Source organism: Prionailurus viverrinus, chromosome B2 (assembly GCF_022837055.1).
Source record: "Prionailurus viverrinus isolate Anna chromosome B2, UM_Priviv_1.0, whole genome shotgun sequence".
NCBI lineage: Eukaryota > Metazoa > Chordata > Mammalia > Carnivora > Felidae > Prionailurus > Prionailurus viverrinus.
The window spans coordinates 80599214-80625507 of record NC_062565.1 but is presented as its reverse complement, the minus strand read 5'-3'; the positions used below and the strand labels follow the sequence as shown (position 1 = coordinate 80625507).

General features: G+C 40.9%; 2 protein-coding genes across 2 annotated transcripts in view; one reads left to right on the top strand and one right to left on the bottom strand.

Moving 5' to 3' along the window:
* The window catches only part of MDN1 (midasin AAA ATPase 1), a 173047-nt gene that overhangs the window by 143924 nt on the left and 2829 nt on the right, over window positions 1–26294 (top strand). Inside the window, exons 81-100 of the mRNA XM_047857750.1 lie at window positions 39–194; window positions 594–763; window positions 1338–1499; window positions 3862–3999; window positions 7751–7889; window positions 9554–9729; window positions 10298–10444; window positions 10940–11084; window positions 13798–14120; window positions 14591–14767; window positions 15856–15957; window positions 16661–16862; window positions 17968–18132; window positions 19757–19920; window positions 20645–20734; window positions 21644–21759; window positions 22350–22524; window positions 24165–24238; window positions 24332–24446; window positions 25330–25393. Of these exons, the coding sequence (XP_047713706.1) occupies window positions 39–194; window positions 594–763; window positions 1338–1499; window positions 3862–3999; window positions 7751–7889; window positions 9554–9729; window positions 10298–10444; window positions 10940–11084; window positions 13798–14120; window positions 14591–14767; window positions 15856–15957; window positions 16661–16862; window positions 17968–18132; window positions 19757–19920; window positions 20645–20734; window positions 21644–21759; window positions 22350–22524; window positions 24165–24238; window positions 24332–24446; window positions 25330–25393 (3000 nt within the window). The remainder of the gene's footprint in view (window positions 1–38; window positions 195–593; window positions 764–1337; window positions 1500–3861; window positions 4000–7750; window positions 7890–9553; window positions 9730–10297; window positions 10445–10939; window positions 11085–13797; window positions 14121–14590; window positions 14768–15855; window positions 15958–16660; window positions 16863–17967; window positions 18133–19756; window positions 19921–20644; window positions 20735–21643; window positions 21760–22349; window positions 22525–24164; window positions 24239–24331; window positions 24447–25329; window positions 25394–26294) is intronic.
* Window positions 22919–26294, bottom strand: part of ANKRD6 (ankyrin repeat domain 6) — a 229443-nt gene continuing 226067 nt past the window's right edge. The window contains exons 18-19 of the transcript XR_007152004.1: window positions 23041–23044; window positions 22919–22929 (exon numbers count right to left, since the gene is read on the bottom strand). The gene's annotated coding sequence lies outside the window, so the exon portion shown is untranslated. The remainder of the gene's footprint in view (window positions 22930–23040; window positions 23045–26294) is intronic.

Below are 26294 nucleotides of genomic sequence, written 5' to 3'. Positions count from 1 at the left end.
TGGGTTTTTTGTTTGTTTTACACCTTCTTACTTACTAGGAAACCAAATGTTAGATGAAGGGTTTGTGGAAGATTTTTCAGAACAGGTGGAAACTGCCATCCGGGCCATCCTTTGTGCCATCCAGAACTTAGCAGAAAGAAACAGTAAAAAGACAGAGGAGAACACTGACCAAAGCAGACCACAAGAAGAGGATGGTATGTCTGAAATCAAGCAAAAGCTATTTTTCTACTTGATTTAATTTTTAAATTATTTTTCTGGCTAAATATTTAAAAAAATTTTTTTTGTGTTTATTGTTTATTTTTGAGAGAAAGAGACAGAGCACGAGTGGGGAGGGGCAGAGAGAGGGAGACACAGAATCTGAAGCAGGCTCCAGGCTCTGAGCTGTCAGCACAGACCCTGATGCAGGGCTCGAATCCACAAACCACAAGATCAAGACCAGGCCAAAGTCGGGCTCTCAACCGACTGAGCCACCCAGACGCCCCTTTGTGGCTAAATATTTAAGGACAGATATTGGGAATGATGAGTGCATGAATGGAGATGAAAAGGGTTTATTTTGTGTTACTCATCATGTCTTCCTTTTCTGTGAATGAAAGGGGCAGCAGGCTTGGAGGGACTGCAATCAGGACATCTAACAAAACTGTTAGAGGATGATTTGTGGGCCGACGTGAGCACTCTGCATGTGCAGAAAATCATTTCTGCTGTCTCTGAGCTGTTGGAGAGGCTGAAATCGTACGGTGAAGATGGCACAGCAGCAAAACACACGGTAACCAGCAGTGCTTCAGAAGCTTCTTGCCATCCAGAGTGGGTTTCACTTTGCTCCGTGTAGGTGCTCCCAAAGCAGGCCTTTGGGGGCAAAAATCACTCAAAATTTGTTTTCTTTATGCAGGTAAACATGACTGACAAACATGACAAACATGACTGACAAACTTAGGGCTTGCTAGCCTTATTTTGTAGGACATTGTAAGTCTGTAGCACTGACTCCAGTGCCAACTTTGATTCTGAATAGAATTCGTTTATAAACATCTTATTCAAAAAAAAAAAAAAAAACAACAAAAAAAACAGTACACTTTATTAAGTAAATGGATTGTAAGTGACAGAATTTAAAGTGTACTTTTGTGAAGGTTTGTGTGAAGACGGAAGAAATAGTAGAGGCGTGTGTGCGTGCGTATGTGTGTGTAAGAGAGAAAATATACATAAAACTTACCATCAGTAGCATTTAGTGCATTCACAACATTGTGAAATGACTGTTGCTGTTTAGTTCCAGAACATTTTTATTACAGGGAAAACCCAGCACCCATTACATAGTGTGAGCAGGCCTTGTGATCTTTTGCCCGCAGTTCTTCAGCCAATCCTGCTGCTTGTTGGTGCGTCTGGTGCCCATGCTCTCCAGGTACTCAGACCTCATCCTCTTCTTCCTGACCATGTCTTTGGCAACTCACCGTAGCACTGCAAAGCTGCTCTCTGTTCTTGCCCAGGTCTTTACAGAGCTCGCCCAGGAGGTAAGGACTGTTCATGTGAAGCACCCTGGTGCAGCCAGTACCAAATACTCGGTAGCCATTAAGTGCTTGCTTTCACAGGCTTTTATTTCGGACATTCACAAACAGCTGGAGGTCATTTGCTCTCCCTGTGGATTTTTTAGGGCTTTGTCCAGCACCCTTTCGCTATGCCTGTTTCCACTAAGGTCTTGGAACCTGCAGATCCCCCACTGATGAAATCCCTAAACTCCAGAGGCTATCCTTAACCTTCGTCTCCTTGTTTGTAAAATGAGATCTGCCCACACTCCTTAGCATTTTTGTGAGAACTACCTTCAATTGAATATACTTTTTGTTTTATTTTGATTTCCTTAGTATTCTAAGATTTTCTCCACATCTAAGTACAATACTCGTAAGAGTCACTTGAAGATAGGAATTTACAAATTAAAGATGGGCTTTAGGCTTCTTATAAATAGTCAAGAGTTCTTAATTCTGGGTAACTGGAATATTAGAAAGGGTTTAAAAATGGAAGACAAGCCCATGCAGTGTATGTAGAGGACGAATGTGTGTATTTGTTGAGTAATAAATAAATGAATGTCTTATTTGCTCCTTCTGTCTGATGGGCACTGAGCCAGTCTCACATCTCATCACTCCTTGGAAAATATACCATATGCAAAAGAGCGGTAGGACAGTGTATGGTGAGCATACCCTGAGATTCGGGTCAGTTCTATTTGTCCACTTGTGCTGTTGCTCTTGTCCGACAGGTTTTAGAATGACTTTGGCCTGTGTTTTGGAGTGGGGTGTGGGGGTTTTAATATAAGCAAAGTGTTGGGAGCCCTTCCGCTATTCCAGATGTAGCTACTGTGAGTGATGTGCCCTGCAGAACGACCTCTGAATCTCCGCCTGGTACAGTCATGTTCTGCCTGTACCTGAACCTATTTTAAATGTTTATTTATTTTTGAGAGAGAGAGAGAGAGACAGAGCATGAGCAGGGGAGGGACAGAGAGAGAGGGAGACACAGAATATGAAGCAGGCTCCAGGCTCTGAGCTGTCAACACAGAGCCCGATGTGGGGCTTGAACTCACCACAAGATCATGATCTAAGCCGAAGTCGGGCCCTTAACTAAGTCACCCAGGTCCCCCTCAGTCAGCTTTCTGAGAATACATGTCCTGATAGTGAGTTTGCCTTTCCTTTACGTTTTTAAGTATCCAGATTGTATTCATATCCTTTCTGAGTAGTCCTGAGGGAAACTGAAAGTAGGTTAGACTCAGTGCTAAGATAATAGATCTATGTCATAATTATAACACTTAATCCATGGAAAGCTGTTTCTTTGTAACTGAGTCACAATCGGTATTTGCAGGTTTGAGATCTTAATTCCTTGTTAGTTGGCAGCTTATTTTTTAATACATTTCCATCCTCAGATTGACAGCTTGAGAGCTTGTTGATAAAATTCCTGATTGAGAGCCACTATTTTTGTCTACGGCCGTACCACCCTGAACTCTCCCGATCTCATCTGATCTCGGAAGCTAAACAGGGTCGGGCCTGGTTAGTACTTGGATGGGAGAGAGCCACTATTTTCTTCTACTTGTTTTTCTATTTATTTTTGTCCCACATGCTAGCAGTTGATTTTTCTTTCCAAACTATTTTCCAACACGAAACAGTTTTGTTAACACTTGATGAGTGTTTCTGTGTCTGACCTGTTCTTGACTCTAGCCCCTATACTGTGCCAGCCAGGTGCCTTGGCAGAAAACAGCTGAGGCTAGATGTAGCACCTACCCCAGGAATGATAGATTTAGCTCAAGAGTTGAGGAGGAGCATATTCTTTTTATATTAAAACTAACATTTTACTTGAGAAGCACCATACCAAATTTTCTTCAATTTTTGAAGTAAAAATGAAACCTTTTGTGGCATCTGTTTCAAGGTGCTGAACCTCCAGGGTTACATGTCTTGTTTCCCTCCTCTTTCTCCTCTTAGTCTTACTAATTTGAGAAGCAAATAATGACAAAATCCCTTTGGGATTTAGACACTGAGAGGCTCTACCCTTGCTCAATGACTTACTCCTAGGTGCTATCCAAGTATAATTCATTAAGAGTTTTGTCTTGCCAAATGAAAAATTACCACACACTAAAAGGCCTCTACAGAGTCAAAACCTGATATGTTAAATCTGATGTCAAGCTTTGAAACTGCATAATAACTGTTATCAAGGAGGAAAACAATGTCAAAAGTTTACTGTATATATTCCCATCAGATTTAAAATATTGAGCTAAAAAAAGCTAACATTTTTTTTTTTTTTTTGTATCAGGACTAGAAATCCTTTTTTTTTGTTTCTGTTTTTGTTTTGTTGTTTTAATTGCTTTTGTACTTAACTGTTAACTCTTTTATTTTAAAGGGATTTTGCCTACCCAAAGAATTAATGGAAGATTCAGCAGGAGAGGGAGCAACTGAGTTCCGTGACTATGAGGGAGGTGGAATTGGGGAAGGCGAGGGCATGAAGGATGTGAGTGACCAGATTGAAAATGAAGAACAGGTATGTTTTCATATGTGTGAAATACACATACAGTTTACAGAAGCTCACCCCCATTTCCCTTTGTTTCCAATATTAAATTTTACACATCAATGTTTTTACTAAGTAATGGTTTCAATCTGTGATCCATGGAACCCTAAGAATACTAAAGCTTTAGGGAGTCAGGTATAAATAAGCCTAGAGAACAAGGAACTTTGCAGCTCAGTCATTAGTTATGGCTATAATTTGAAAGGGAAATGATTGAGGCGCCTGGGTGGCTCAGTTGGTTAAGCGTCCGACTTCAGCTCAGGTCACGATCTCGCGGTCTGTGAGTTTGAGCCCCGTGTCGGGCTCTGGGCTGATGGCTCAGAGCCTGGAGCCTGCTTCCGATTCTGTGTCTCCCTCTCTCCCTGTCCCTCCCCCATTCATGCTCTGTCTCTCTCTGTCTCAAAAATAAATAAACGTTAAAAAAAAAAATTTTTTTTTTTAAAGAAAGGGAAATGATTTGAACTTTTGGTGTTTATTTAATTTTTTTAATGTTTATTCATTTTTGAGAGAAAAAAGAGCATGAATGGGGGGCAGAGAGAGAGAGGGAGACACAGAATCTGAAGCAGGCTCTGAGCTGTTAGCATAGAGCCCAATGCAGGGCTTGAACCCATGAACTGCGAGATCATGACCTGAGCCAAAGTCGGATGCTTAACCAACTGAGTTACTCAGGCACCCCATTAAATTCTCTTATTTTAAATGGGGAGGTCTTTGTTGATGATTTTCTGAAGTGTTTTTGGTAGTGGTTCATTTAAAGATAAAAACCGTGGCTATTTTAAGTGACCACTGCATTAAGTAATAATGCCATTGTTTACTCTTAATAGGTTTTATTGTATGTCTTTAAGACCCATTGAAATTTTAATCTATATCCTCTTTTGGTTGGAATGAAGAATGTTTTTGAAATAGATGGCTTGGGCTAAGATTTATCCAAAGGACAAACGAGTGCCGATTCATAGGGGCACTTGTATCCCAATGTTTATAGCAGCATTTTCAACAATAGCCGAATTATGGAAAGAGCCTAAATGTCCATCAACTGATGAATGGATAAAGAAGATGAGGTTTGGGGCGCCTGGGTGGCGCAGTCGGTTAAGCGTCCGACTTCAGCCAGGTCACGATCTCGCGGTCCGGGAGTTTGAGCCCCGCATCGGGCTCTAGGCTGATGGCTCAGAGCCTGGAGCCTGTTTCCGATTCTGTGTCTCCCTCTCTCTGCCCCTCCCCCGTTCATGCTCTGTCTCTCTCTGTCCCAAAAATAAATAAACGTTGAAAAATAAAAATAAAAATAAAAAAAAAAGAAGAAGATGAGGTTTATATATACAATGGAATACTACTTGGCAATGAGAAAGAATGAAATCCTGCCATTTGCAACAGCATGGATGGGAATGGAGGGTATTATGCTAAGTGAAATAAGTCAGAGAAAGACAGATACCATATGTTTTCACTCATATGTGGAACTCAAGAAACTTAACAGAAGACCATGGGGGAACAGAAGGGGGAGAATAATTTCAAACAGAGAGTGAGGTAAACTGTAAGAGACTCTTAAATACAGAGAACAAACTGAGGGTGGAAGAGGGAGTGGTGCAGAGAAGAGGGAAAAATGGGTGATGGACATTGAGAAGGGCACTTGTGGGGATGAGCACTGGGTGTTGTATGTAAGCAATGCATCATGAGAATCTATCCCCAAAACCAAGAGCACACTGTATATGCTGTATGTTAGTTAACTTGACAATAAATTATATTAAAAAATTAAAAATTAAAAAATAAAAATGTTTTACTAGAAAAAAAATTAAAAATAAAGCCAAGAGGCACTTGGGTAACAAAAAAACGGTGTGTGTGTGTGTGTGTGTGTGTGTGTGTGTGTGTGTGTGTTGAGAGAGTGTGAGCAGGGGAAGGACAGAGAGAGGGAGAGAACTCCAAGCAGGCTCTGCATTTTCAGTGCAAAGCCTGATGTGGAGCTCGATCCCATGAACTGTGAGATCTGAAATCAAGAGTCAGATGCCCAATGGCCTGAGCCACCCAGACACCCCTGTTGGCTTTTTTAAATGCGTGTCTCATTTGGGAGTGATTTTTTTTTTTTTTTACGTATTATTATTATTAGTCATTTAGATTTATCAACTGTGACTTGAAGAATAAGAGATAATGGAATTTCTTTTTAGCGCCTATATTCTAAGTCTAAAGCAGACCATAAATTTTTATTTAAGGTGTGGTTATAACTATTAGAAATAAAGGACCAAACCAATTCAAACTTACTCTCATCCTTAGAAGGGAGAAGTGGAAAAAAAAGCCAAAAGTGTGGTAGAGCTCTTTTTTTAATTTTTTTATTTTTTTTAACGTTTTATTTATTTTCGAGACAGAGAGAGACAGAGCATGAACAGGGGAGGGGCAGAGAGAGAGGGAGACACAGAATCGGAAGCAGGCTCCAGGCCCTGAGCCATCAGCCCAGAGCCCGACGCGGGGCTCGAACTCACGGACCGCGAGATCGTGACCCGAGCTGAAGTCGGACACTTAACCAACTGAGCCACCCAGGCGCCCCAAGCTCTTTTAATGCATAATATATTTCTTTTTTATTTGCCTTTTATCTATTTCTCAAATTTAACTTTGTCAAAAGTACTTTTCTCATAGGAAAATATTAAAGCCAAAAAAAAAAAAATAGAAAAGTGCAATCCAATGTGAAAAATATTGAGATAAAAGCTATCAGAACAATTTGGTAGTATCTCATAGATTTTGAATTGTGTGTATTCTTTGACCTAGGAATTCCATGTTTCCTGATAGAAATGTTAATGTTTTTTACTCAAGTATGTTCACTATACTATTATTTATAATGGTGAAAATTATAAATTTCATTTATAATGGTGAAAATTATATTTATCAGAGGGAATTATTTAAATTATATTACCATCCATGCAGAATAGCATTATAAATTAGAATGAGGTAGATTTATATGTATCAGCATAGAAATATATCTAAGAGACATTTTTTGAGTTAAAAAAGAAAAGTAGAATGCCAGCTTGTGAAGCAATGATCCATTTTTGTTTAAAAAGATATTGGGAGGCAGATATTGCTACAGATTGCCTTTATTACTAAATGCTTATTGGTGTATTCACGGTTAAAAAGATGCACCAGAATGTCACTGATGCTGATTTCTTTGGGAGGAGGATGGTGGTGCCATGGGAAAGTAACTCTTTCTGTTTTGCTTAAAATTCTTTTAATGGGATTTTATTATTTTTGTATTTTAAAAAAGCATTTTTAAAAATCCAACCATAATGAAAGAACAGTCATGAATCTTTGGCCCAAATATCACCTAGAGTATATAGAAATATATAGTTTAAGGGAAAGTGGACAAAATTACATTGTGTTACTGTCTATGAGAGACTAAAGTGATAAAAATATTAGAGATATGGGGAATACAATAAGAATGAATTTTTATCCTTAAGAATTCATATTTTTTGAGACTGCATATTCTTGTTAAATCTGGATTTTTTTAACAATTCACATGAAAAAGGACAAAATTCTATATTCTCTAATCACAGCGCAGTAAAACTGGAAATTATAGACATATTAAAGCAAACTAGAAATTGTTTGTGGTTGTCTCTGTTGGTTCTCTTTTTTTCTCTCCCCAGAGATAACTTTATGCCATTAATGTTGGCATTTAGGTATTTCTGTTTTATTTAGAGCTAAATAAACACTGGCAAAGTTATAATGTTTATGTTTTCTATAATACTTTTTGATATAGGCAGAAGATACACTTCAGAAAGGCCAAGAAAAAGATAAAGAGGATCCCGACTCAAAACCAGACATTAAGGGCGAGGATAATGCCATTGAGATGTCAGAAGACTTTGATGGGAAAATGCATGATGGGGAACTTGAAAAAGGTTTGAGATTGTCACTTCATTCTTGTTTTTAAAAAATACTTTATCTAGGAAATTACATTTTCCCAATAAGGAGCCTATTATCTTTTTTAGCAAGTTTATTACTCTGCATAACTGCAGATGAAAACATCAGCTATATGCATGTTTCATCACTGTCTCCATGGAGGCAGAAGTCTATAGTCCGTTCTGGAGATTCTTCTGAGCAAACTGAGTCATTGACTGGTATTTTGGCTGCCTCATGCACTATGTGCAGTGACTTCCCCTTCAGGGAACCTTGAAGGAACAAGGAGAGATGTCCCTAACAGAGCTTGACTTAAAAGTAAATTGTTCAGGGGAGCCTGGGTGGCTCAGTTGGTTGAGCCAACTTCGGCTCAGGTCATGATCTCGCAGTTTGTGAGTTCGAGCCCCACATCAGGCTCTGTGCTGACAGCTCAGAGCCTGGAGCCTGCTTCAGACTCTGTGTCTCCTTCTCTCTGCCCCTCCGATGCTCACGCTCTGTCTCTCAAAAATAAATAAACATTAAAAAATTAAAAAAATGCCTCCTTAAAAAAAAACTTATATTAAAAAAAAGTAAATTGTTCAGGGTAGTTTCTTAAAAAATCTTTTTAAAAATTATATGGGGCGCCTGGGTGGCGCAGTCGGTTAAGCGTCCGACTTCAGCCAGGTCACGATCTCGCGGTCCGTGAGTTCGAGCCCCGCGTCGGGCTCTGGGCTGATGGCTCGGAGCCTGGAGCCTGTTTCCGATGCTGTGTCTCCCTCTCTCTCTGCCCCTCCCCCGTTCATGCTCTGTTTCTCTCTGTCCCAAAAATAAATAAAAAAAGTTGAAAAAAAAAATTTAAAAATTATAAAAATAGTAGACATTTGTGACAGATGATTTGGAACAAAAGTTCAGGAGTAAAATATCTATATCTACATTTGTAAAATAGATATCTATACACACACCATAAATAGTTCTATAGTCAGCTTTTTTCATTTAACATAAACATTCCCCTGTCATTACAATTTGCTTGAGAATATGATTTCTTATAGCACATTGTCATCTGTTGTGTTTATACCATAATTCAGTTCTTACCCCTAAATTTCTCTCCAAAGCTTAATTTGAGATAATTGTGTCTTCTTCTAAGTGAAGATCTTGCAGAAATGAAAATTGACCTTAGAGTAGAAAAGCATATGCTTGCCTGAGCAGCATAAGAATATAACCTTTGTCACAGTAGACTGAGCAAAAACAATTGCGAAAAATTATGATTGAATTAGATGTGTGATTTTAAAAGATGGTCAAAATAGAAGTGTAGAGTATGTTGGAGATGGGGAGGAACCTTGGACATCATTTCACAGACAAGAAACCAAAGCCCAGTAAAGTTGCTGAGTCTCATAATGATGACTCTCCTCCCCACCCCCAAGCACCAGAAGTAGACATCCTGACAGCTGTTCCATCACCCTTCTGTTTATTAATATCACACATTACAGACTTCTTTTTTCCTTCAAAAAGTTTGCAAAACACAGTAGGACTGCTTCAGGAGATCTAAAGGCATCTGTGTGTACAGTGTTCTGTAAATGCAAGCAGTAAATCTCAGGTGGGGCACTTGCCAGGTGGTGGGTCCATGCCTCTTCTGCACATGGCCCAGTCAGTTCGGGGATTTGCCTAACCTCAGTGCCTTCCCTTACAGAAGAGGATGATGGGAAATCAGACAGTGAGGGCGGAGACCTGGATAAACAGATGGGCGATCTGAATGGTGAGGAAGCTGACAAACTTGATGAAAGGCTTTGGGGTGATGACGATGATGAGGAAGATGAGGAAGAAGAAGACAGTAAAACTGAAGAAACAGGACCAGGAATGGATGAGGTAATTAAAAGATTCTCCCCACCCTGTAGTCCCCAGCTTGAGAGGAGACCTTCTTCCAACCAGCTACCACTCCCTGTCATTTACTGCTCTTCCTTTTCTGCCTTTTTTTCTTTCTTCCATCCTTCTTTTTTTTCTTCTTTTTTTTTTTTTTTTTCTGTCTTACTTAATTGAACTCAGAGCTAAAAGAATGGTCTGACCTGGGCCATTCCATGTGTAATGGAGGAGGAAAATTAAGGAGACTGTGCAAATGCTCTGATTCTGCTGTTGGCCACTGAACCTCCCCAGCTCTCTGCTTAGGAGAAATCAGGGCTGGGTGTGACACTGCAGCAGCACAGTGTGACCCACCCCACTGTTCACACACCTGCTAATACTGCTACCATCTGGATGAAGCCAGAATGTTCTTTCAGGGTCATGGAGGACACCCTGTCAGCTGGATATTTCCAGAGGATAGGCTCAACAGACAGAGATTGTACATGTCTAAGAGCTAGTTTAGGTAGAATCAACTTACGTGAAAGCGGTTTCTTAGATTGAGAGTAATGATTTTGTTTTTTCTGCCTCTGATATTTAGGAAGATTGTGGACTTGTTGCCAAAGACGACAACTTGGATGCTGGGAAGTCAAACAGAGATAAAAACCGAGATAAGGAAGAAAAGGAAGAAGCAGAAGTTGCTGATGATAGACAAGGCCAAGACAAAATTAATGAACAAATAGATGAGGTAATGAGGATTTGAAACCAATCTGCTCCTGATTCAAGGTCAGGGCTCACAGCTCCTGGGAGTCTCAAGACATTTTTTTTTCCCTATTCATCATTTTCCCATTGCCTCATAAAAGAACATGTTACAAAGTCTCTCAACAGGACATAAAATATCGAACTATTGGTTACTAATGAGGTTGTCCTGATTCTGTTTGGGCTCATGCTGGAGTTTGGAAGCTAAGTTCTGTGATTCTTTTCTATATATCTTCTCATAAATTTCCGTTTCCTCTTGAAATTAAGTAACGCAGTACCTCTTATCAGTGGAGAACCTGCACAGTGAGTGAGGTTTGAAAATCCAACATGAAAATTCTAGAAACATCAGTAAAATTCTAACATGTGGGAGAAATTTTAGGGAAGAGATCTTGTATTCTCTTAGCGTAAGTGCTTAGAGCTAATTATTTGCAAATGCTACTTTTTAAAAAAAATTAATTTTTTCCTGTTCTCGCCATTGTCAAAGAGGGAATATGATGAGAATGAGGTGGATCCTTACCATGGCAATCAGGAAGAGCTGCCAGAACCCGAGGCCTTGGACCTTCCAGATGACTTGAACCTGGATAGTGAAGACAAGAATGGTAGTGAGGACACAGACCAGGAAGAAGGAGGTGTGTCTTTTAAAACCTAAAGAGACCAGTTCAACTCACTGAAAATGAGCAATAACCTATTTCTTCAGGCCATATTATGGCCAAGTCATAAATCGTGTCTGGTCAGCCCAATTCCAATTTGAGAAAATTATTTGCTTTTTTTCTATAATCTTTCTCACCTGACTAGACTTAAAGCTTAATCTGAGAAGAATTAAAGTAAACTACCTGGTGTTTGTCATTAATTTACCCTCCTGTCCTGTGTTCTAGTACTGTAGAATCCGGGTGGTGCTTCATTTCCCCGCAGCTGTCTGTCTCCTGATGGCCCGCCTTATGGGGTGATATGAACACTCCAGTCTGGGTATATCCAGGCCTCTTACAGAGCCTTGTTACAGCTTTCTTAGGGAAATGATTGTTTCAGTTAATGATTGCTGTGCTTATGTTGTGTGTTTAGTTTGGAATATGAAGTCATTTTAGTGGGGTATGAAATTGAATAATCAAAAGAAATCACATGGCACTTGACAGTAATCTGCCTGTCACCCATTGTTCAGTTTGAGTGACTTCCCTAGGGAGAGCTGTCTCATATTGGAAGCATTATATAGTGCCCCGTAACAGAAGGTCCCCAATCATGGTGGGTATCCAGACAAAAATATGAGCTAGCCTTAGTATGCTTCATAATGAATCAGTTACGTATTTAGAAAACCCATTAAAAATTTTTTTAAACACCATATTGTTGGGGGGGGGCAGGGCGGGCACCTGGGTGGCTCAGTTGGTTGAGCATCTGACTTCATTTCAGCTCAGGTCATGATCCCAGGGTTGTGGGATCAAGCCCCGCTTGTGTTCCATGCTGAGTGTGGAGTCTGCTTAAGATTTTCTCTCTCCCTCTGCCCCTGTCCGTGTTCATCCATGCTCTCTCTCTCAAAAAAACAAAAACACAAAACAAAACAAAAAAACCCCACACCTTATTGGAACCAAATTAGCAAGTTACAAAAGAATAAGAGGTATCATTTATGTAAAAAGTTAATACAATACTATATATTATTAATGGGTACATCAAATGTAGGAAAACATTAGAATAAAACACAACTTCAGGTTATGGTGACTTCAGGTTAGGAAGGGCAAACACCTCCAGAATCCAGGTAGTTGTACCCAGAATCATTTGTTTCTTAAAAACAAGTGGCAGAAGGGGCGCATGGGTGGCTCGGTTGGTTGGGTGTCTGACTTCGGCTCAGGCCATGATCTCTCAGTTTGTGAGTTTGAGCACCGCATCAGGCTCTGTGCTATCAGCTTGGAGCCTGGAGCCCACTTCAGATTCTGTCTCTTTCTCTCTCTCTGCCCCTTCCCTGCTTATTCTCAGTCTCTCTCTCTCAAAACTAAGTAAACATTAAAAAAAAAAAAAAATTTAAAGTGACAGAAGTTTGACACATATATGGCAAAATGTTCACATCTATTAAATCTAGTAGGTGAGTATATGGGTCTTTTTATTTTATTTGGTTTTGCTTATTTTATAATATTTATTTTTGAGAGAGAGACACACAGCATGAGTTGGGGGTGCGGCAGAGAGAGAGAGAGAGAGTGAGACACAGAGTCCAAAACAGGCTCCAGGCTCTGAGCTGTCAGCAAAGAACCTGATGCGGGGCTCAAACCCACGAAACATGAGATTATGACCTGAGCCGGAGTCAGACACCCAACCAACTGAGCCACCCAGGTGCCCTGGCTCTTAAGATTTTAAAATGCATTTTCCATGTTTAAAGTATTTAGTAATTAAAAAACAATAAATTAGTGAACTATTTAACCAGAATCATTTGGTTGAAGATTTGATAGAGGCTTTCCTCATGCTAAGAAGAAGTCTTCACTCTTTGAATCTCTAGCTTACTTTTTTTTTTTCTTCATCTTCATATAACTTTATTATAGAAGGAAAAGAAAATCTCCCCAAATCTATAAAGGCCAAACTTCTTACATTAAATTCTAGCTGACTTTTTAAGCACTGAGTAAGTTGTTGCTTCAGAGGTCATTTCATTACCATATAATTTTACAATCTGACTTCAACCTTAAATTCAACAAGTAAGCCAGCATGAAATTAAGAAAATTAAAGAATTATTTGCTAACAAAGTGACTGTGATTCTGAAGTGTCCAAAGTATAGGAATGTTCTCTTAATAAATAAAACCTTTCCAAATAAGATTGTTTCCATTGAATGTATGTTGTACTTTCTATTTATGATAAAGAAGGATGTCTACCAGTTATTCCCAAGGATAATGTCATTTCCTATTTTTGATCTAAAATGTCCCTATTGTGGCAGCTCTCAGGATTTTTTAGTGGATTAATTACTTAGAGTTTGTTAATGGAATGCACCATCCAAACAACTGTATGTATGTAAAATATTAAGTATGGTTTAGAGCAGGTGTGGACTAAACTTTTTCTGTAGAGTCAGGTAATAAATATGTCAGATTTTACAGGCCATAAACTGACACAGGGGTTGCAAAAACTCTACTCTGCTGTTGTAGTAGTGTGAAAGCAGCCATAGACAATACAGAATGGGTGGAGAAAACACATAAGGAAATACATATGGCTGTATTCCAGTAAAACTTTATTTACAGAAATATGTTGGCCAGATTTGGCTCTTAGGACATAGTTTGCCAGTTCCTGGCTTGAGACTAATAAACACTTGTGTTAACTCCATCTCATGTTAAATCATGTTAAATTTGGTGTTCTTTCTTTTTGTTGTTATGTATCCAGAAGATAATCCTTTGGAAATTAAAGAAAAGCCAATGGATACTGAAGAAACAGGTCATGAAGCTGAGGAAATAAAGGAACAGACCGAGGCTGACCACAGTGAAGGTCAGGGTCAACCTGAACCTGAAGAAGGCCCCAGTGAAGATGATAAGGGTGAGGGAGAAGAAGAGATGGACACAGGAGCTGATGACCAAGATAAAGACACTGCTGAACATCCTGAAGAAAACTCAGACGATGAGTGTCAGTCTCTGGAGGACAAGGACAAGGAAGCCAATGAGGAAAGTGCAAACAATGACGTTCCTGTTGACCAAGGTCTCCAGCCCCAGGTATTGTAAGGTCTTTGGCTTGTCTCATGTTAAAAGTAATAGTGAGGAAGGGGCGCCCGGTTGGCTCAGTTGGTTAAGTGTCCAACTTCAGCTCAGGTCATGATCTCACAGTTCATGAGTTCAAGCCCCACATTGGGCTCTGTGCTGGTGGTGCAGAGCCTGCTTGGGATTCTCTGTGTCTCTCTGTCCCTTCCCCACTTGCCCTCTTTCTCAAAATAAATAAATAAACTTAAAATAAAAAAATAGTGTGGGGGAGAGTTTACCTTATTCCGATCAGAATCTTTTAGGATACTTCTCTATCACCAGGTGGCGCTGCCGAGCAGCTTTGTTTCTGTTTAAGACCCTTTCTGGCCATTACCCTCCCCGCAGTCTCCCCATGGTGAGCAGTGGGGCACCTGCCAGTTGTAGTGGTCCCCTACCTCATATTCTTCCCCCAGCACATTTTAATGTGGTGTTTGCTTACCCTGCAGAAGCAGGAAGAAGAAGAAGAAGGGAGCGGGGAGAACTCTGACACAGAGGAGCAGGTGCCAGAGGCCACGGAAAGGGAAGAACACGATTCCTGCGGGCAGACCGGGGTGGAGAGTGTGCAGAGTGCACAGGCTGTGGAGTTGGCTGGGGCCGCGCCCGAAAAGGAGCAGGGAAAGGAGGTGATAGGCCCTTACTGCTTCTGCCAGCTGCCTCTATTGGGGGGGGGGGGGGGGGGGGTCTCTGTTCCCTGTGTGAAATCACGACCCATTTAGCTGTAGTTGGTTTATGTGTGATTTTGTTTTATTGTTGACATCTAAAAGATCATTTCTCATTCTTTGGGAAATGATCGGATACCTGATTTTATATGCCTCTCAGAACAAACCCTAGAATATTTGCTACACTGTATTTAAGTATTGTGCTTAATGAGAAAAAGCTATTAAACTCATAGTTCTTTGTGGGAGAACAGGTTCATGTTAATTTTTAGAAAGCTCCCAAGGAAAGAAAGGTTGCATTTAGACTTCATATAGTAATAGGCCTCAAATAGTGTTTCCTTTTTCCTTGCTGTTCACCAGGCTCTAAAAGTTGTAACTTAAAAAGCAAAAGCACTTCTTTATTTCTCGAGCCAGAGTGATATGCTGTGTATGGCCACAGTCCAGGTGACTGGCATGCTGTGGAAAGAGCACTGACAGAGGACCTGCTCTGGTGACTCTGAACAGCTCCTTAAGCCTCATTGAGCCCAGTTCTCTCACCAGTAATAACACCTGTTTATACTTCTTGTGCCCCCCTCCACCACGTTTATTGAGCACCCATTAGGTGATGCTAAGCATTTTCATTACTTCAGGTCCTCACAGTAGTCCTGTAAGATAGCTGGTTAGTGTTCTTACAACGTTCTCCATTTTGTATTTGAGTTAAGCTGCAGTAAAGTGAAATGACAATCTCAAGGGTATACAGCTGGTTGATGGCAGAGTCTGGTTTCTAGTCGAGGTCTGTCCTGCCTTCAGAGTAAGCCATTACAATCCTGGAAACAAGGAACTAATCAGCCTTACATAGCGAAGTCACTCAAGAGGGTAACATATCTGGATATAGATGCTCCTGTTTTTGCCCACAGGCCAGGCCTTAGTCATGGCTCAGCTCTGGACCAGGGAGGCAGGTATATCATGTGACTCTGAGAGGAGAATAACAGAGAAGCTATGCGAACTACAGCCCAGTAAGCAGGTGTTTGTATAGCATCTTCCACCCTCACTCTCTCATGGCTTGGATTTCACAGGAGCACGGGAGTGGAGCTGCAGATGCAAACCAGGCAGAAGGCCACCAGTCCAACTTCATTGCTCGATTGGCTTCCCAGAAACAGACCAGGAAGGACACACAGGTCTCTGTCACTCTTCAGCAAAACTTAGGTGAAGGCTGCATCTGGAAAGGATGCGCTAAGTGTAGTGGTTTTTTTAACAAAAGCCACGTTCCCAGGCTTTGCCGTCTCACCAAACCTGATGATAGCCTCAGCAAGCAGATCAGGACCGTGGGGCTTTCCCATTGGAACCTGGGGCTTCTTCCCCATGTGGGTGCATGTACACACACACACACACACACACACACACACACACACACACTCCTCCTTATTCCTGTTACGCAGCCTAAGAGCCAGTTGTTGGGTGCTGTTGCCTAGGACTAGCCAGTCTTTTTTCCACCGTCATTACTCTTCTGTGTTTTAAAAATTAGGTTTTTTAAAACATGGTATAATTCATGTACATGATTTATGAAATTCATATATAAAAACAGTCCCCTAAAAAGCTTCCATCTTATTCCTGTTTTCAAGTCACCCAAGAGTAAATTGGTGCTACCAGTTTTATTTTAAAGATATTTTTGCATATGTAACATATTTCAGATACAAAGTATATCATAGACATTATCCTGAATTTGTGTATAGATACATGACCATTCTTCTTAACTGGCTCATTGAATTCCATTTTTGTATGGCTGTACGTAATTTAGTTAACCAGCCCCCTGTGGATAGACATTAGTTTTTTTTGCCATTACAGACAAACCTCTAATGAATTTCCTCATATTTCCCACAGAGTTTCAAGAGGAAACCTGGACAGGCTGACAATGAACGCTCCATGGGTGATCACAATGAGCGAGTGCATAAGCGGCTGAGGACTGTGGATATGGAGAGCCACACTGAGCAGGGGCCAGCCCAGCCCCACACCCAGGTGGAGGACGCAGATGCATTTGAGCACATTAAACAAGGCAGTGACCCTTATGATGCACAGACGTATGGTATGGTTCAGGGAAGGCTTCTCCTTTGCTCACTGAGCTCTCTGAGAGTTTATGCTGTATTACTGTGTGCCCAGCAGATGAACAAATCCATCTTAGGGATGGGAAACGGCTTTTTAAAATGTTTTCTCCCTAGTTCGAATTATGTGGGAATACAGTTTGTTTTTGGTATAAAGGTATCTGTAGACAAGTGCAGGTTTCGGGGTCTGGTGTAAGTCTTTTATATATCCTTGATAACAGCTGCCCGCATCCAAACCTAGTGCTTATCTCTGGGTTTCTGAGACGTGGACATTTCTTCATAGTCACAGTGAGGTCACTTCCTGCAATGGCAGGAGCTGTGAACTAGAAATGTGTTTTTCTTATAAGTGAAAAAGGAAAAAAAACTCCACATAAGAAGGGAGTGGTCAGTCATTACTCAGTCTCCTTTTTTAGTTCTCTTGGTGACTTCTTAATATTTCATTCCTAGTATATAAACTCATGTAGATAATATTTATCTTTGAGCACAGTTTCAGAAATGATTGCTCTATCATGAATTACCTTTTTTCTCTGTCTTCACTTTTTAGAAAAATCAAGCAGTAATAATAATTTGCTACCATGAATTGAGCTCTTACTTTGTACCAAACACTGTACTGAGCCTTTGCTGCATGATCATGGAATTTTTACAATAATCTTAAGATCTACGATATTTCCATTTTATAGATGAGCACACTGAGGCCAGACAAATTTAAGAACTTGTCCAAGATCACAGTGCTTGTCTTCAGCGTTGGTCTTTCTGTGTCCTGTGTTATACTCTTACTCATTACAATATCTCCACTCATAACTTGGTACAGGAGGATAATTCCATTAGCTGCTCTGAGTCATGTGTCCTCCCTGTTTATTCTGGTTCGGTCTCTTGTAATAGCAGTAAAAACCTAGCTAAGCATCCTACTTTTGTGGTAGAGAATAGGCAGTTACATCAATAGGTCAGTAGGGCATCACAGACAAGCCAAGCAGTGTGTTCATGCCATATAGTTGGTCAGCAGGAGAACAGCATTAGTAAGATCTCAGAAGTGAAAAGTGAGAAACCACACCCACACATGTTCTATGTGTTTGTATGCTTTATTGGCAGATGTGGCCAGCAAGGAGCAGCAACAGTCTGCAAAAGATTCCAGCAGGGGTCAGGAGGAGGAGATGGAGGACGCTTTCATGGACACAGAGGAGGAAGAGCTCCAAGCAGCAGACGCAGAGCAGCTGAAGCCAGAGGAGATCAAGTCAGGGACCACAGTGAGCCCCGGTGGGTCCTATGGTGAACAAATCCTTCCTACGTTCACTTACAGTAGTCACTTTCGTGTGGTACCATCTGATCTGGTGGTTCTATCTACATCCTGACCCATAGTGTAGGTGTTCATTTGCCTATGAAAATTCCACTCTATCTCACCTAGGAGTCAGAAGGTGGAAGAGTGACGTTGGAGACACTGTCCTGCAAGGAGACCTCAAAAGCCTGAGTTCTAGGCAAATGCCATCACTCTTCTTTAAATATGTAGAAGAAAAAAAATAGGACACTTACTTCAGTTATGACAGGAAGACACTTTTGATTATTAGACAGATGTTTTCAATTATATGAAAATACTCAATTTTAGCATAAAATGCAGTAAAATATTTAGAGAAATAGAGTGGGGAAAATGCATATGTAAAAGTAACCAAACTTCTTACATATAGTTCCATTTCATAGTTGACCAAGTGTTATTACTGGATAATTTATTTAAAAAATAAAAAAGACATGCATTTAACACATTAAAAAATAACTTTATCAGCAGTGGAATAAATACACATTCAAAACAACTTGCAAATTGAAACGGCTTTTTTCCCCTCTTTCCTAAACCTCTCAGAGGTTTTAGAAGCATTGACTGTGCCATTATATAACAGTGGGAATGGCGTAGCTCTGATGAAAACTCAAAATCCAGACTTTGCCTCTTACTCACATTATAGGCTGAGGCATATCATCCATATTTTCTTTGCCTCAGTTTCCTCATCTGTAAAATGGAACTAGGATTTATTTATTTAATTTTATTTTATTTATCTTTTTAACATTTATTTATCTTTGAGAGAGAAAGACAGAGTGTGAGTGGGGGAGGAGCAGAGAGAGAGGGAGACACAGAATCTGAAGGAGGCTCCAGGCTCTGAGCTGGATGGGGGGCTCGAACTCACTGACTTCGAGATCATGACAGAGACAGAGACTGAGAAACACAGAGCGTGAGTGGGGGAGGAGCAGAGAGAGAGGGAGACACAGAATCTGAAGCAGGCTCCAGGCTTTGAGCCCCGATGTGGGGCTCGAACTCACTGACTCCGAGATCATGACCTGAGCTGAAGTAGGATGCTCAACTGACTGAGCCACCCAGGCACCCCTATTTATTTTTTTTAATTTGAGGGAGCGCGTGCATGCAGGTTGGGGAGAGGGGCAGAGAGGGAGAGAGAGAATCCCAAGCAGGCTCAACGCTCAATGCAGAGCCCAGCGGGAGGCTGGATCGCATAAACCATGAGATCACAACCTAAGCCGAAATCAAGGGTTGGATGCCTAACGGACTCAGCCACCCAGGCATCCCTAGTTTTTATTTTCATCAAAGTTCTACGTGCATGTATTTTAAAGAGTCACACACTACACAGTGCAGTCTCCCTTATTCCCCTCCCTCCCAGAAGAGCCGCCTTCGACCTCATGGTGGGGAGGAGAGAAGGTCAGGGGAGTAAGAATTGGCAGTGAATATCCCAAAGAGAAAGAACATGTGGAACTTGTATGGGGAAACGTGCTGGGGAGTGAAGGAGTGAAGTGTGAGTAATCGTTAAGATTGGCAGGCAATCTTGGAGGCTCAGTCTGTGTGTAATATTAGAGTAAGTAAAACAGTGTCCTTGTATGCAAATAGGCTATGATGAGGTGGACATGGAGACCCACACTGTTAGAACAGAAGAAGACCAAGATCCCAGGACCGACATATCCCATGGGGAGACAGAGGATATGAAACCAGACAGAAGCCAAGATTCGACCATTCACACAGCGCATCAGTTCGTTGTGGACACAGTTTTCCAGGTGCTAAAATTTTCACAAATTATTGCTATGATAAGTTAACAAAATGTAATTATAAACTGGTTTAAAATTTTTGTCTTTAGAACTTCATGGAATATCTGGTTGTTTGGGGGCATCTCATCCTTATCAAAGTGTTTAGGAAACCAGTTGGTATGACCACTTCTCTAAACAGATGACACCATTCCGGCAGTTGGTCCCAGGGTCAGAGTGGGTGGTCTGCCCCAACCTGGCTGTGATGGTGTGTCTGGTTCTCCAGCCTCAGGCTCGCAGATCTAGATCTGCTCTTCCCATGTTCAGCATCCTTATGTGAGGAGCTGTAGGTAACAATTCAGTTCATGCTGACGAAGTAGCAAGAATATTTGGCTTAATGCCTGCATTTAGGAAAAGCAGATTTAATGGAGTTGTTTTCCCGAATCGTTCGACTTAATTAATAGCAGTCTAGATTATTCAGAGAACATTTTGATATTGATAATTTTGTGGAGTTTTTGTTTTTATTTTGCTGGATAGATTTCTTCTAAATGGTAAAACTTCCTTTATCTTGTCTCTACACAAAGGGAAGTAGAAGAATAGTTGTCTGGCATCTTATTGTGCCATCAAATTTGCTTACGCTTTGTGTCTCAGGGGCATGTATTTGTAGTTCGTACTACTGGGAAGAAGGCAGCCAGTGATATAATGAGTTGGTGATTTCAATCTAGGCTGCCTCTTATCTGTGGCTTTTTCTTCTTAGCCCTTTTTAAAAGATGTCAGTGAGCTAAGACAGGAGCTGGAGAGGCAGCTGGAAACATGGCATCCACACGAATCAGGAAACCCAGAAGAAGTAAGTCACCAGTCTTTTCATAAGATATCTTGATTTTCTTTTTTTTTAAGTTACAGCAAGCTTAACAGGTTCTTAGCACCAATTACTTTTGTAAAAGGGACTGAGTATATGAAGACTGTAATTACAGTCTGAAGCCTAAGTCTTTCCAGTGCTTTCTGCCTACTTTGCCACTAGACATGTAGTTTAATTAAACCACAGAAAAGCTGATGTGTTTATTTCCTTTAATTTCTCTTGCTGGCCCTATGAGTTACAACAGAGATGACATTGGTTGTGAAATGAGGCAAAATGTGTCATCCTCACAGTAGGCCACCTGGAATATTGCTGGCTGACTTAATGTGGCAGCATAGCTTAAACAGAAGCTTCATTTTTAACGAGCTTGCATCCTGAATTTACTGTATTATCCATGTTTGTATTTTGTGCCTATAATCATCATTCCTACTACACACCTGTATGAGGGCTCTGTCATACTTGGAGCTTTGTGTCTGGGAAAGAAGCACACTGTTGAGATTGGCACTCATCATTTTTGCTTTTGAAACTTGACCCTGAGGGCCCATGATTAAGTGGCTGGATCTGCTGGCACCAAAAGTACCCACTCACAGCTCCCCACCCATACAGAATGTGCAGTTTATCCTCTTTGTAGGTGATGAGAATTAGTTGTTGATTTGGTCATGCAATCCAATATTTTCTGCCTTGTTGTTTCACCCTTTCTCATTCGGAACTGTGAGTTGTGGTTTTGGTAGAAGATGAGACATTTTTAGGATGTGGACTGGAGGGCAGCCTGCCCAGTTGGCTTCTGTTGACAGAGTTCACGCGGGTCATTTTCTGCTACTCTGTTTCAAGTGTCTTCTTGCTGTAAATGACTTGGCTGGCTCTGACGTTGTAAGAGTCACTTCTATGTCGTTGTCACAGGAGAAGGCTGCAGTGGAGATGTGGCAGAGTTACCTGGCCGTAACTGCGCCTCTTTCACAACAGTTGTGTGAACAGCTTCGTCTCATATTAGAGCCTACCCAGGCCGCCAAGCTGAAGTAAGTCTTCTCCACTAAGCACGCCCACTGTGCCCTGAAAAGATGGCCGTGTCACCTTTTCTATTGAGCTCAGCCCCTAACCACTTAAAAGTGCTGGCTTCTAGGTTGCCATTTATGCTGCGTGGATATGTTATTCCATACCTTTTTTCATGTTCTCTCTAAAAACTGAAGTGTCTGCGAAGTTTGGTACGAGTGCAGTTCCTTTGATTCATTAGCCTCTGATGAGAAAATTGGTTGGTGGAGCCTTTGGGTGGGTGTATGGGCTTGCTGCATGTGTTACTCACCTAGATCTTCGCAAAGGTTTATCCAAACTCATAGTTTCAGATTAGAAAAGAGTCAAAGACTTAATCAGGGCAAATGTTCTTTTTCTAATTTTTTAAAACTTGTTGCAGCTTTCGTGGAAGGGCCTGATTATTGACACATATATAACCAGTTTTTCTGGCTGCCCTCCTTTCTCAGTTGATGATGACATTTGAGTGTGTCAGGTTACTGGTTAAAAGGTATTATAATGTGATCTTATTCTTTAAAAAAATTTTTGGAGGATGAACAATTGTTAACTAATCTTTGCCCCATTTGGGTAAATTTAATAGAGGAGACTATCGAACTGGGAAGCGGCTGAACATGCGGAAGGTCATTCCATATATTGCTAGTCAATTTCGGAAAGACAAGATTTGGCTTCGAAGGACCAAGCCCAGTAAACGCCAGTATCAAATTTGTTTGGCCATTGATGACTCTTCTAGCATGGTAGACAACCATACCAAACAGGTAAGGAAACACAGGTGCTAATTTAATGAGAAATTAATGCCAAGCCATGCTCTATGGCCACCTAAAAGTTTTAAATATAATCTGGCAAAAAGCACTTTGAAATACCAATTACTGTTCTGAGAATGTGCTACTATGTTTGAGAGGACCTAAAATTTTAAAACGAGTTCAAAAGGGCAGTTTTAGGATGTCTCAAATAATTGGTCCCTTACTGTTAGAGACCTTTAAAAAAAATTTTTTTTTAACATTTATTTATTTTGAGAGAGAGAAAGAGCTCGAGCAGGGCAGGGGCAGAGAGAAAGAGAGAGAGAATCCCAGGCAGGCTGCCCGCTGTCAGCTGAGCCCAACGTGGGGGTTGATTTCACCAACAGTGAGATCATGACCTGAGCCAAAATCAAGAGTCAGATGCTTAACCAACTGAACCACCCAGGCATCCCAAAATTGTTTTTTAGCCTTGCTGTCCTCCCGTCTAGCTGTAGAAGAGTAACTCTGACAGTATTTATTTTCCACAAAACACACTGTACTGGTAAACTGTTTTTTTAAGGCCTTGTACAATGTATTTGAATATCACTGGTTTTTAAAAGGTGTTTCGTGTACATCTCTTTAAGTCTGAAATTAGTTAGTGCTCTAATAGTATTCACAAAGCTTAAGAGCCTGAATAGAATTAATTACTTATGATACCATCATTATGGGCACAGAAGAGTGATGTGTTTTTGTTTTAAAGTTTATATATTTATTTTGAGAGAGAGAGAGAGAGCAAGCACAGGAGGTGCAGATAAAGAGGGAGAGAGAGAATCCCAATCAGGCTCCATGCTGACAGTGGACTCAGTTTTACCACTGTGAGATCATAACCTGAGCCGATATCAAGAGTCACTCACTTAACCAACTGAGCCATCCAGGTACCTGGAAGAGTGATGTTTTTTGCAGTGATGCTATTACCCAGTATGAACCAACGAGCAACCTAAATCCATACTTGTGCTCTGCTGTAAAAAAAAATGTGACCTCTGAACCTAGGTTCAGGTCCAAGCTCCTCACTTACTGCCATATGATATTGGGCAATTTATTTACTTCTTAACATGTCAGTTTCATCTTCTGAACAGTGAGGATTGTAACAGTATCTACCTCCTCCAGAGTTGTGAAAACTAAATGAAGTATGTACTGTGTGTAATGCATAGCACTTGGTATGTATTCAGTAGATGTTAGTTGCTCTAAGTAGCATCATCTTTTTAATGAAATTTAAATTCTGAGACCAGGCTGTCATTTATTTATGGGTTAATAAAATAAACTGGTTTTAAAAATTTTTTGCCTATCTGAGATTACTTTTTATGTAGTTCCCTCACCCCCCTAAAAGGGAAAAATTCTGAAAATTTTATGGACCAAATCTCTTAAGATCACTTTTATTAGATGCCTAGAGCAGACCTTTGCTACTGATGTAATGGACTCTGGGTTTCAGGATTTGTGGGATTAGCCAGGGTCTGAGGCCACCATGGCCTCTGGGTTGATTATGAATAGCCATGTTGACATTCCCTGTATGCCATGCAAAAATAACATTTTCTCTGAGACTCTTGGTATAAAAAAGGTTGAGAGGCACTGATCTAGAGGATATTCTGATTCCTTCAACCCTTAACCTTCTTATTTCATAGCTGGCATTTGAATCTTTGGCTGTGATTGGAAATGCTCTAACCCTCCTGGAAGTGGGTCAGATTGCTGTGTGCAGGTAAGGGTGCTTTTTAATCCCAGTGGGAAAATCAACTTCCTTTTGTTACGTTGATCACACAAAAAACACTGCATTTGTTTTTTCTATCCGTAGTTTTGGAGAGTCCGTAAAGCTATTACACCCATTCCACGAGCAGTTCAGTGATTCCTCGGGTTCCCAGATTCTGAGGCTCTGCAAATTCCAGCAAAAGAAAACCAAGATTGCTCAGGTATGCTTGTATCACATGTCCTCTGAACAGCCATTTTTCAGCAGGTGTGGGAGAGACATAATTTTTAGCACTCCCTCCTCCCCAGTATGGTGTTAGGACAGGTAAAAATTTCGAGGAAACAATTTCGGGATGCCGGGGTGGTTCAGTTCTAAACCTCAGGCCATGCACCACTGGAATAGAAACTTCCCTGGCATCCATTAACAAACAGGGTGTGAACTCTTTTTCTGAGTTCCTCAAGGGTTTCTGACTTTACATCACTAATTTTCAAGCTCCCTACTCTTTGAGAGATTTGGAACTTTTGTAGGAATAAACTGTCTCCCCGTACCCTTAATCGGGCCAATTTCTCTCCCCCATTTGACCTAGAGAAGAAATGATGTAAAATAGGGCCAATGACTTGCTCAGGATGACATAAGTTCAAAACACAGCCCAGGATAATGATTTTGTCCTCTTCATTTTTGCCCTCATCTAGCCTACTTTCTTTATGTTGCACTAGACATTTTATGTTTTCTTGCCCTTTTCTGCTCAGCTATTTTCTTCTGAAAGACGACAGCTGTTCTGTTCATTTGGGGGAGTTACTGATGTCTTGTCTTCACCCCCCAGGGGAAGTATTTCTTTTCCTCTAGGGTGTGTTACAGAACACTAGTGGTGTGTGTGCCAGAGACGCATGTCTGTGCTGGAGAGTGCCAGTGCCCAGGGGTACATGCTAGCACTGCAAGGATCATCATCCCCTTTGGACGGGGGGCGGGGAGGGACGGTTTGATTGCCTAGAGATCTGAGATGGTTATTTTGATAATCTCCTGAGTGTCAAAAGTAATTTCAATCTCTGTGACAATGGGAAGGGTTTTCGTGGTTTTCTAACGGCCTGTCTCTGGTTCTGGTCTAGTTTCTCGAGTCTGTAGCCAGCATGTTTGCAGCTGCTCAGCAGCCCTCCCAGCACGCCAGTCCAGGTGAGCTGCAGTTCTCATCTTTATCCACACAACGCTTTTCTACTGTGTGTATTCACAAGCCACTTGCTTCATGCCACAGAACCCATCTTTTAAAGTGGACACTGCATAGGAAAAGTTATAAGCAGGAGCTGGAGAGATATTAGGCATTCATGTAATTTGTTACTCAGCCATTTATCCATTCAGAAATTTGTGTTGAACCCATACTCATGAGGCTTATAACCACTGGAGGAATTAGATACTAATTAACTACACCTGGCCCTTGAACAGTGCGGTAGCGGGGTGGGGATGGGGGGTAGGAGCACCAAGCCCTTGCACAGTTGAAAATCCGTGTAACTTTTGACTCCTCAAAAACTTAGTTACTCATAGCCTACTGTTGACCAGAAGCCTTTACCGATAACATAATTAGCAATTTTGCATATTATATGTATTTTATACTGTATCCTTACAGCAAAGTAAGCTAAAGAGAAGAAAAGGTTAAGGAAATCATAAGGAAGAGAAAGTATATATGCAGTGCCATACAGTAAGATACCCACATACAAGTGGACCTGCTCACACACTTCAGACCTGTGTTGTTGAAGGGTCAGCTATAGTTTGTTATAACAGAGTTAAGCGTTGTGAAGGAGGAGCAAGGTGTAGGATTTTAGTATAAAGAATATTTTGTAATATGTTAATAACGGAGGGAAGCAGGGAAGGACATAATTCAGAAACCAGCTAATCCAACCACGATTGACTTAGGGCTTGAAACACACCAGTTCTGTATCTAGCTCTTCCTAAAATCTCTCAATCTTGATCGTTTCATGGAGAACCTTCCTATTTGAAGCATGTCCTTCCACACCTCTCAACACTCACTAAACTTCCTTGAGAGAAAGACTGCCTTCGTGCACTGTATGTAGTCTTCCAT